At 40.6% G+C, this 11,356-nt stretch overlaps 1 protein-coding gene across 1 annotated transcript; it reads left to right on the top strand.

Annotated features, from left to right (window-relative positions):
• Nucleotides 1-9,506: 9,506 nt before the first annotated feature.
• On the top strand, nucleotides 9,507-10,991 carry LOC118018150 (protein FAM205A-like). The gene is made up of 2 exons (XM_035016610.1): nucleotides 9,507-9,510; nucleotides 10,018-10,991. The coding sequence occupies exons 1-2, from the start codon at nucleotides 9,507-9,509 to the stop codon at nucleotides 10,989-10,991; spliced, it is 978 nt and encodes a 325-aa protein (XP_034872501.1).
• Nucleotides 10,992-11,356: the final 365 nt, after the last annotated feature.

Consider the following 11,356-nt stretch of genomic DNA (forward strand, 5'->3'; position numbering starts at 1 on the left):
TCCAAAGTGGCTATAGTTGTCTTCTGCGAGGAGTGAGAGTTTAACTTCTTTGCTAACTTGGATGCCTTTTATTTCTTTTTGCTGTCTGATGCTGAGGCTAGGACTTCCAGTACTATGTTGAACAACAGTGGTGAGAGTGGACATCCCTGTCATGTTCCTGACCTTAGGGAAAGAGCTCTCAGTTTTTCTCTGTTGAGGATGATATTCGCTGTGGGTTTTTCGTGTATTACTTTTATGATATTGAGGTATGTTCCTTCTATCCCTACACTGCAGAGAGTTTTTATCAAGAAAGGATGCTGTATTTTGTCAAATGCTTTTTCTGCATCTCTTGAGAGGATCATATGGCTCTTGCCCTTTCTTTTTATTAATGTGGTGTATCACATTGATTGATTTGCAGATGTTGAAGCACCCTTGCAGCCCAAGAATAAATCCCACGTAGTTGTGGTGGATAATCCTTTTAGTGTACTGTTGGATCCTATGAGCTAGTATCTTGGTGAGAATTTTTGCATCCCTGTTCATCAGGATTACTGCTCTCTAATTCTTCTTTTTGGTGGGGTCTTTATCTGATTTTGGGATCAAGGTAATGCTGGCCTCATAGGATGAGTTTGGAAGAGTTTGGAAGTTTTCCTTCCCTTTCAATTTTTTGAAATAGTTTCAGATCTATTGATTTTTATATACTGATCTTCTGTCTAGTAACCTTGCTAAACTCTCTTACTTATTCTAATAATTTTTATCTGAAGATTCTCTCAGATTTTCAACATATAAATCAAGTCATCTGTGAATGATGGCTGCTTTATTTCCTCCTTTCCAATCTGTATTACCCCTTCCTTCTTTTTCATGCCTTAGTACATTGGCTAGAACCTCCAGTATAAGACTGAATATAAAGAGTAATAGCAAGCATACCTGTCTCATTCCTTATCTCAGGGGAAAAGCTTTCAACATTTCCTTTTAAAATATAATGTTTGCTTAGTAGATTTTTTTTAAGATTTTTTAATTTATTTATTAGAAAGAGAGAGAGAGAGCATGAGAGAGAGGAAGGCCAGAGGGAGAAGCAGACTCCCCGCCGAGCAGGGACCCCGATGTGGGACTCGATCCCGGCACTCCAGGATCATGACCTGAGCCAAAGGCAGTCGCTTAACCAACTGAGCCACCCAGGCACCCTGCTTGGTAGATATTTTTTATCAGATTTCTTCTATTCCTCATTTGAGAAAATTTTGTCATGAATGGATGTTTAATTTTATAAACTTCTTTTTCTACATCTATCAATATGATCACTTAACTTTTCTTCCTAATTCTTTTAATATGAATTGCATTGATTGCCTTTTCAGTCATAAACTTGCCTTGCACTCCCTAAATCCATTTCAGTCATAGCATGTTCTTGTTTTTATATATTTTTGGACTTGGTTGGGTAATATTTTGTTTAGGCTCATAAAATCTATATTCATAAATTAGATTAGCTTGTAATTTTCCTTTCTCATTCTTTCCTTATCAGGTTTTGGTGTTTTACAGCTGGAAAGTGAGCTAGAGGCATGGGTGATCCCAGATCATCTAGTTAAAATCAGAGAGTGAGAGGATTCAAAGTGGATTCCATTCCTGTGAGGGCTTGTCTCTTTACAATTCATACTTACTGATGGGGCCCTCCCAGGTCTCAATCAAAAAGTCTATGGTGTTTACCGGAGCCTCTCCTCCTTATCAGGCCCTGACTTCAATTCTTGTTCCCTCTATCCTGTGACTTTGTGAAATTCTCTGCTCAGCTTTTCAGCCTCTTGGTTCTTGTCATTGACAGTAGCCTTAAGGGAAAGGACAGCACTAAATGTCACACTGATCTCTGAAAACTTTCCTTCTCACCTGAGTCTTGGACCCATAATTCCTCACTGTTTTGGTATTGCCTTCAAACAGATTTTTTTTAAGTTTTTATTTAAATTCTAGTTAGTTAACATACAGTGTTGTATTAGTTTCAGGTGTACAATATAGTGATTCAGTACTTCCATACAACACCTAGTGCTTGTCACAACATGCACTCCTTAATCCCCATCACCCATTTAACCCATCTTCCCACCCACCTCCCCTCTGATAACCATCAGTTTGTTCTCTATAGTTATAGTCTATTTCTTGGTTTGCCTCTTTCTCTTTTTTCCCCCTATGCTTGTTTGTTTTGTTTCTTAAATTCCATACATGAATGAAATCATACGGTATTTGTCTTTCTCTGACTTATTTCGCTTAACATAATACTCTCTAAGCTCCATCCATGTCACTGAAAATGGCAAGATTGCATTCTTTTTTTATGGTTGAGTAATATGAATATCACATATTAAATATATATATATATCACATTTTCTTTATCCATTCATCAGTTGATGGACAGTTGGATTGTTTCCATAATTTGGCTATTGTAGACAATGCTGCTATAAACATTGGGGTGCATGTATTCCCTTGAATTAGTATTTTTGTATTCTTTGGGTAAATACTTAGTAGTGCAATTGCTGGATCATAGGGTAATTCTATTTTTTTTTTTTAAAGATTTTATTTATTTATTTGACAGAGAGAGACACAGCGAGAGAGGGAACACAAGCAGGGGGAGTGGGAGAGGGAGAAGCAGGCTTCCCGCAGAGCAGGGAGCCCGATGTGGGACTCGATCCCAGGACCCTGGGATCATGACCCGAGCTGAAGGCAGTCGCTTAACCAACTGAGCCACCCAGGCGCCCAGGGTAATTCTATTTTTAACTTTTTGAGGAACCTCCATATTGTTCTCCAGAGTGGCTGCTCCAACACCTGTTGTTTCTTGTGTTGTTGTTGTTTTTTAAGATTTTATTTATTTATTTATTTGACAGAGAGATAGAGCCCAAGAGCACAAGCGGAGGGAATGGCAGAGGGAGAGGGAGAAGCAGGCTCTGCACTAAGCAGGGAGCCTGATGCGGGGTTCAATCCCAGGCCCCTGGGATCATGACCTGAACCGAAGGCAGATGCTTAACCATCTGAGCCACCCAGGCGCCCTTGTGTTGTTGATTTTAGCCATTCTGATAGGTATGAGGTAATATTTCATTGTAGTTTTGGTTTGTATTTCCCTGATGATGAATGATGTTGAGCATCTCTTCATCCAAATCAGATTTTTTAGCGCTCGCTTCAGCAGCACATACACAAATCAGATTTTTTTTAATAGACTTTGTTTTTTAGAGCAGTTTGAGGTTCATAGCAAAATTGAGAGAAAGGGGCACAGATTTGCCATATACCCCTCTCCCAACATATGCACAGCCTTCCCCACTATCAACATTCTGCACCAGAGTGGTACATTTGTTACAATAGATTAACCTACATTGACACATCATTATCACCTAGAGGCTATAGTTTACCTTAGGGTTCACCCTTGTTGATGTACATTCTATGGGTTTTAACACATGTATAATGACATGTATCCACCATTATGCGTCACACAAGAATAGTTTCATTGCCCTAAAAATCCTGTGTGCTCCACTTATTCATCCTTCCCTCCTCCCTAATCCCTGGTAACTACTGACCATCTAACTGTCTCCACAGTTTTGCCTTTTCCAGAATGTCATATAGATGGAATCATATGGTATATAGCCTTTCAGTATGACTTCTTTCACTTAGTAATAAGTATTTATGTTTCCCCCATGTCTGTTTGTGGCTTGATAGCTCATTTCCTCTTAGTGCTTAATAATAATATTCCATTGTCTGAATGTACCAGTTTATTTTCCATTCACCTATTGAAGGACACCTGGGTTACTTCCAAATTTTGGCATTGTGAATAAAGCCGCTATATACATCTGTGTGCAGGTTTTGTGTGGGCATAAGTTTTCAACTCCTTTGAATAAATACCAAGGAGGATGACTGCTGGATTATATAATAAGAGTATGTTTTGCTTTGTAAGAAACCACCAAACTGTCTTCCAAAGTGGCTGCACCATTTTGCATTCCCATTAGCAGTGTCTGAAAGTTCCTGTTGCTACACATCCTCATCAGCATTTCATGTTGTCAGTGTTCTGGATTTTGGCCATTCTAACAGATGTGTAGTGGTACCTCACTGTTTTAATTTGCATTTCCCTGGTAATATATTATGTGGAGCATCTTTTCATATACTTATTTGCCATCCGTATATCTTCTTTGGTGAGGTGTCTGTTAAGGTCTTTGGCCCATTTTTTAATGGGGTTGCTTATGTTTTTTTGAGCGTTTGTTTGTTTTTGCATATATTGGATAACATCCCTTTATCAGATGTGTCTTTTGCAAATATTTTCTCCCAGTCTGTGTCTTCAAGGATCATGCCTCAAACAAAATTTTTTTAAATTTTGTCAGTCTTTTCTAATTGTTCTTAGCAGGAGGATGGTTTGAATAAACAGTCTATCATTGGATTGGCAGCTCCCTAATTGTTTACTTTGACGTGCTTTTTGAAACTATAGAAGTAAAGTAACATATTCAGAAATGGAAAAAATATACTTAACAGCTTTACCTCCCTAACAATCACTGCCAACAGTCTGGGCTATTTCTTTCTGGTCTTTTTTCTTATGGGTACATTTTTACACAGCTATACTTGTTATGTTCAAATAATTACGCATGCTTGTTTTTTCACCTAACCTTATCGCATCAGTGTTCTACCTAGCTACTTCTTCTTCTTCTTCTTTTTTTTTTTTTAAGATTTTATTTATTTATTTGACAGAGAGAGACACAGTGAGAGCAGGATCACAAGCAGGGGGAGAAGGAGAGGGAGAAACAGGCTTCCCGTGGAGCAGGGAGCCCGATGCGGGGCTCGATCCCAGGACCCTGGGATCATGACCTGAGCCAAAGGAAGACGCTTAATGACTGAGCCGCCCAGGCACCTCTACCTAGCTACTTCTTATTGTAAATATCATTCTCCCAAAAGATATTAAATACCATTTTTTTAATTCTCTCAAGAGAAGACCTATAGCTCTTCCTTATACTCCAGTGAACCAGCTAGCCTATGCAAAAGAAACTAATGGTGGATGGAAAACAGAGTAGCCCACTCTGCTCATCCTCTTGGTTATGGCTCACCAAGTTTGGCCAGTGTAGCTATTGAGTCAAGAAGCCAGGTATAGGGGAGCAATAATAGAAGGTCTGATCAGAATTAGTGATACCTTAACTATGGAGACCTGATATTCAGCCTATTTCAGCTTCTTCCTGCCCTCTCCTCTGCTAATTTTGAGTCATGGAAATTAGTCTGTCAGTTGTCAGCTCTTTGCTCTAATCCCTCCTCTGCTTCGGTGTGCTCAGTACACCCACCCTACTCCTTTAGCATCCGTCCCAGCAATAGTACTAGCTTCTGCCTAAGCCCGCTAGTTAGGAGATGGCCTTGTCTCCTCTGTCCTTGTGCTAAAGTATTCCTGTCAAGTTGTACATAAGCCATGTGTTCTTGTTCAACACCTGTCTGGCTGGGGGAGCAGGCAATTAATGAGTATGTTATGGACCTGGGTATATATATAAAAAGAAAGAAAGAAAAAATACTTTGACATGTGATACCCCCTCTTCCATCTACTAGAAATGTTCCTGTGCCAAAGATTACCTGATTTTGGCAGGACATGTTGTTTAGAGAAGTGGTTCTCAACCTTTTTTCCTGCCCCAATACATTGACAAATGATATTAAAATGCTCAGTATACTCCAGTGCGCAATTTCTAGCATACATGCTGTAACTTTACCCCTTTCTCTCCCACACAGCCAAGAACATCTGAAAGGAAGTGAGTGAAAGTGGCATATTATAGAGGTAAACTTAAATCATCTTTATTTTTCACTGGACAAAACATTCACAGATTTTGGCATGATATTATTTGGTGAAAAATCACCAAGGTTGAAAAACACTGCTTTGGAGGAAAGTAGCTATTCTTCTCATCAGAAAACAATTACTGAGAACTTTCTGATGCACCACACGGATCTGTGTTGCAACCCAATATGTGGTTGGTCATAAGCAAGCTAATTGTGTTATAGCTTTTGCCCTGAACATAAACTTACAGCTCCATGATTAAGCATTATACCTTTCTCACTCTAATAAACAGGTAGTTTATTGGTTCTTCAAAATCTCAAGCCTGTTTATTCTCCAATGAAGTCACGGATATCATTCCCAGAATCAGGTATCTGACTGTACTTTTGCTCCCCACTGACTGCCCCAAGACCCATTCCCATCTCCAGCCCCCAATCTTGGGTACTTTTGCCAGCTTAGAATTAAGGTTATTTGGGAGAAATAAGGAAAGAGTAAGGAGGTGACCAGCCATCTTCCAAAGGAAAAAAGGGAACTGTTTATTAGGCACCTCTACTAGACCATATAGTAATGCAAATTCTTTGCCCAAACTTAAGAAGAGCTGTAAATATAAAAAAGACACTCCTAGGATACTTGAGGGATATTCCCTGACATGAGAATGCTGGCTAATGTCATGGGTCCTTCCCAAATCCCAGGTAGTTAAATCAGTTTGTGGCCCTCATATTTCCAAGGGATAGATACAGATGAATAGAAATGGCTAAACAGCCTAAAAATCTTTCTGCAGTTATCTGGAGAGTTAAGAGGATGAAGCCAATGTCAACTTTAGGGTTTAATATGGTTGTAAATAATCCTCCCAAACGGACACTCTAGACAGGTTTTACCACTTTTGTGTTCAAAATTCAATTTTTTCCATTCTATATTAAATTGTGTCCCTTTTTCAGTGTAAAAACTGGTGCTAACCTAAAGGTGCTTTACAGAGTTTACTCCTTTGTAGTAATGCAATGCCATATGTCAAATAGGATTAAAATATTTATAAAAGATTTATAATTTTTGATAAAGGAAAAACTTTTATATAGCATTTGTACCTAGAGATATAAAGTCTTGGAGGGTAAGGTGTAATATCTGCACAACGGCTTTGGGAAAATGTGCAATACAAATGAGAGAATATATTGTTACTGAAACTGTTTCTCACAGGTATGTTTTAACTACAGCGCTGTTGGAAGCCACATTTTTAGATAGTAAATGTTTTAGACTAGCAGACCTCTGTTGCAACTAACCAACTCAACCATTGTACTGAGAAAGCAACCACAGACAATACATCAACAAATGGGGTGCCTGGGTGGCTCAGTTGGTTGAGCGACTGCCTTCAGCTCAGGTCATGATCCTGGAGTCCCTGGATCGAGTCCCGCATCGGGCTCCCTGCTCGGCAGGGGGTCTGCTTCTCCCTCTGACCCTCCCCCCTCTCATGTGTTCTCTCATTCTCTCTCTCAAATAAATAAATAAAATCTTTAAAAAAAAAATACATCAACAAATGGACATGACTGTATTCCAGTAAAACTGTATTTATAAAAATAGGTAACTTGATAACTGAATTGTACTACATTTTCATGAAGAAACCTTTACTATAGGTAATTGTCACATTAAAGTGTGATTTTTTTTAAATGCAAGTGTTCAGTGCAAATTTGTGTAGATAAGGCACACAATTTTTCATCCTACACACAAAAAAGAGTAGATCTACCGTATTCACTGATGTAGTTAGTGGTCATTTTTTCTCTGTGATGGTTGTGACAACTGGAAGTCACCTGAAGCACGGCTCTTTGTTGGGGTACCTGCATTAATGTTCGTGATTTGCACAGAGGTGTCTACTATGTGGAAATGCTGAGAGTAAGGAGAGAGGTGCTCCAGGACTAGGTCATGGGGCAGTGTTCAAAGTCATTTGGTTCCCTCCCCCTACTATCCCACAGCCCACTCTCACTCCCAAGTCTGTTGTTCTGACCCTGGATTTTTGGGGCAGTTTTTTGGGGGACTTTCATCTACTTATTGTCCAGGTGAGATCTTCTCACCTTCTCACCTTCTCAATAAAATTGAAAGCTGGTTAATATTCCCTTCAGTCCAGGCATATTTGCACTGTATCTTGCTGAAACTTCACAAAATATAAATGCCCTTCCCGTACTGATATAGACTTTTTCTTATTTATTATATTTCCTTGGACAATTCAATAGTGATTTTGAAGAGAAAATAATTAAATGGAAAAGGAAATCTAGTTAAATGAGTTCAGTGTTCATTGGCAGTTCTTTTATACCCTGACTTCTCTTTGCTCAGTACTTTCAAGAGTTTTCTCAAGAAGAGAATACATGGATGCAACACAGTAAGCCCTGCGTATCTTAAGAGCACTTTCTGTTCTCTTCCCTCCCATTTAAAATTTTTATCATGAAATATTTAAGCTATACTCTTGGTGTTAGCCCCAGTTCCCTAGAAAACAGAGCCCAGGAAAACTTAAGTATGAATTATTTATAGAGAGAATCAGGGAAAAAGGAAGTGAGGTAGGAAAAGATGGAAAGCAAATATCAGGTGGTACATTACAGAGACAGCCCAACTGTCACTTAGCCATGCAGGACGTCTCTTGACAGGGAATACAGAAACAGTGTACCTTGTAACAATCTATTGGAGACTAGAGAGAGATTTCATCTGCCTGTCTGGTGCTCAGCCTCCAAGATGGTCCTTAACAATCCTGTCATATATATATATAATTAATATAAATATATATTTGTGTGTTCCCCATATTTTTTTTTACAAAAATGAGAGGATACTATATACACGTGTTTCACTTATATGCAAGAGCATATATACTGATCTCATCTTTTTTAATGGTTGCATAGTGTATTCCATTGTGTGGCTAAATCATAATTTAATTAACCAGCCTCATGTTTAAGTTGTTTCCACACTTTCACTGTTACAAATAATGATGCAGTGAACATCTTTACACATAAGGCTTTGTGAGTTTATCTATTAGATAAATTCATAGAAGAGGAAATGCTAGGTCAAGGGTTATGTGCATTTTACATTTCTTATCCCTAGTTGCACTCCAAAAGCTTGTTCCTTTTTATGTTCCAACCAGAAGTATGTAATAAAGCCTTTTTCCCACATCTTTCATAACATATTTTATTATCAAAAATTTTTTTTCAATCTGAGAAAGATTTTCTTTTAGAAAATCACCTCAAAAAAAGGAAAATAGAATTGAAAACTGCATCTTAGGTGAAACTAGGAAATAGCTAGCTATAACCCAGAACTATGGTACATGAAAATGAAAGGTAGTTGGAAGAAATGTAAGTGTTCTGGCTCAGAAAATATAGTCAAACCCAGGAGGTTCCAGGTTCCTTTCAGTTTACTGATGTCATCAAACATCCAACCACTATCCATTCATCTCCATCATACTCAGATGCGGATATTTTATCCTAGACATATCAACTCAGGATCACAAGATGGCAGCTCTAGATGTAAATATTACAGGGGCACCTGGGTGGTTCAGTTGGTTAAGCATCAGCCTTCAGCTCAGGTCATGATATGTGGGTCCTGGGATCGAGCCCCACACTGGGCTCCCTGCTCAGTGGGAAGTCGGCTTTTCCCTCTCCCTCTGCCCCTCCCCGCCCCCTGCTCATGTGTTCTCTATCTCTCTCTCTCCCTCCCTCTCTCTCTCAAATAAATAAATAAACAACTTTAAATTAAAAAAATAGATGTAAAGATTACATCTGCACTTCTTATTCAAGGCAGGAAGGAAGCGGTCATGGGTTGGAGAGCTAGAAGCAAGTTCTCATATCCAGTTTCTTTAATCAGAATGCAAATTCTTCCCCAGAAGCCCCCAGCAAATTTCCTCATATATCTTATTAGTCAGAACTGGTCCATATGTTCATCTTTAGATAAAAAGTAGTCTAGAAAATTCACCTCCAGAGATTATGCTAAATGAAATAAGTCAAGCAGAGAAAGTCAATTATCATATGGTTTCACTATTTGTGGAACATAAGGAATAGCATGGAGGACATTAGGAGAAGGAAGGGGAAAATGAAGGGGGGAATCAGAGGGAGAGATGAACCATGAGAGACTATGGACTCTGAGAAACAAACAGGGTTTTAGAGGGGAAGGGGAGGGGTGATGTGTTAGCCCAGTGATGGGTATTAAGGAGGGCACGTACTGCATGGAGCACTGGCTGTTATACGAAAACAATGGATCGTGGATCACCACATCAAAAACTAATGATGTATGGTGACTAACATAACATAATAAAATTTAAAAAAAAGAAAAGAAAATTCACCTCCAGCGGCAGTTGATTCACCATCGCTGGGGCCTGCCCCCAAAGATCCAGGAGTCCATCCAATTGCTCTTGTCCCCCACTGATCAGTCAACTCGGTCCTGGAGCAGCACAGCCCTAGCCAACGTCCATGCTCCCCAACCTACAGCCCTAGAGGCCACTGGGGCCGGTGACCCATTCTCACCCATCACAGGCCCAGTGTCAGTCCCCATGCCACACTTGTTTGACCAGGCCAAGGCAGTATTGCAGGGCCACATCAACTCCAAATGTGGGCAGATTCACCAGGGCGAGGTCCCTGCTCGTGTATATAGCTCTTGGCAGTGCATAATTCCTGGGGGCCTGCAAGTGGCTCCCTTCACCTGCATCCCAGAAAGCAAGCCCTTGGAGCTACAGGTAGCAACTGACCCTGCCCTAAAACAAAAAGCTGTGCCCTGGATACCAATGGCCCTTGATCAACAGCAACAAGCCTCACCAGATGCTATCACTGAACACCCTAAGCTGTCCCAAGCCCTGTCCGAGGGAGCCATTGAGAAACTGGAGACAACTTTGCGGCACAAGTACCTGGCCTTCTTGTCAGGGCTGCCTGCTCTTTATTATGTGGCTCTCTCTAGGGCCATGGCACCGGCAATCTCTACCGAAGCTGTAATCGCAGGAATGGTGCCTGGACCTGGTGAGTTCCCAAGTGAACCTCTGACTCAGATGATCTCATCGGAAGAGCGGTGTCTGAGTCCTGGGCCATGCTTTCAAGATGCCAACAAGACTTGTGCAGACATTGAAGATGAGCTCCAGGTGGAAGAGCAGGTGGAAGAAATGATCAAGGCGGTGCCTCTAGAAAGCCAGGCAGAGGCCTCTGGGCCCTACACACACCATACATCAGAGAATCAGGGAAGGGGAGCATGTAGATGGAGGTCTGAGTACCTGGGACAGAGGCCGACTGTTTCTGACCAGGGAAACCCATTTTAGCCCAACTAAATTTCCATCTAAGAAAGAAGATCCTAGAGATACAACTGGGAATTCCCATAAAGGCAAGGTTGTCCAGAGAACAAACTGTAGCAGCCCCAGACAACACACCCACAGAGGAGTCTCTAGGGAGTCTAAACAACCAAGGAAAAACATTGCTCCAGGATCTCCCCATCCCACCAGACACTCCTCGTGTCCCAGATCCAGAATGGCTCCACCTTAAAGAACAGCTGGTCCTTGAGTTAAAGGCAGTGCAGCAGAACCAGAAGCAACCTAGTTCAAGAGCAATACCTCATGGTTCTGCCCACTGGGCCTCTAAGATCTCACAACCCAGTGGGGACATGACAGAGGCCCAGGTGCTTTGTGTT

Source organism: Mirounga leonina, unplaced genomic scaffold (assembly GCF_011800145.1).
Source record: "Mirounga leonina isolate KUSES-001 unplaced genomic scaffold, KU_Mleo_1.0 Mir_170, whole genome shotgun sequence".
NCBI classification, from domain to species: domain Eukaryota; kingdom Metazoa; phylum Chordata; class Mammalia; order Carnivora; family Phocidae; genus Mirounga; species Mirounga leonina.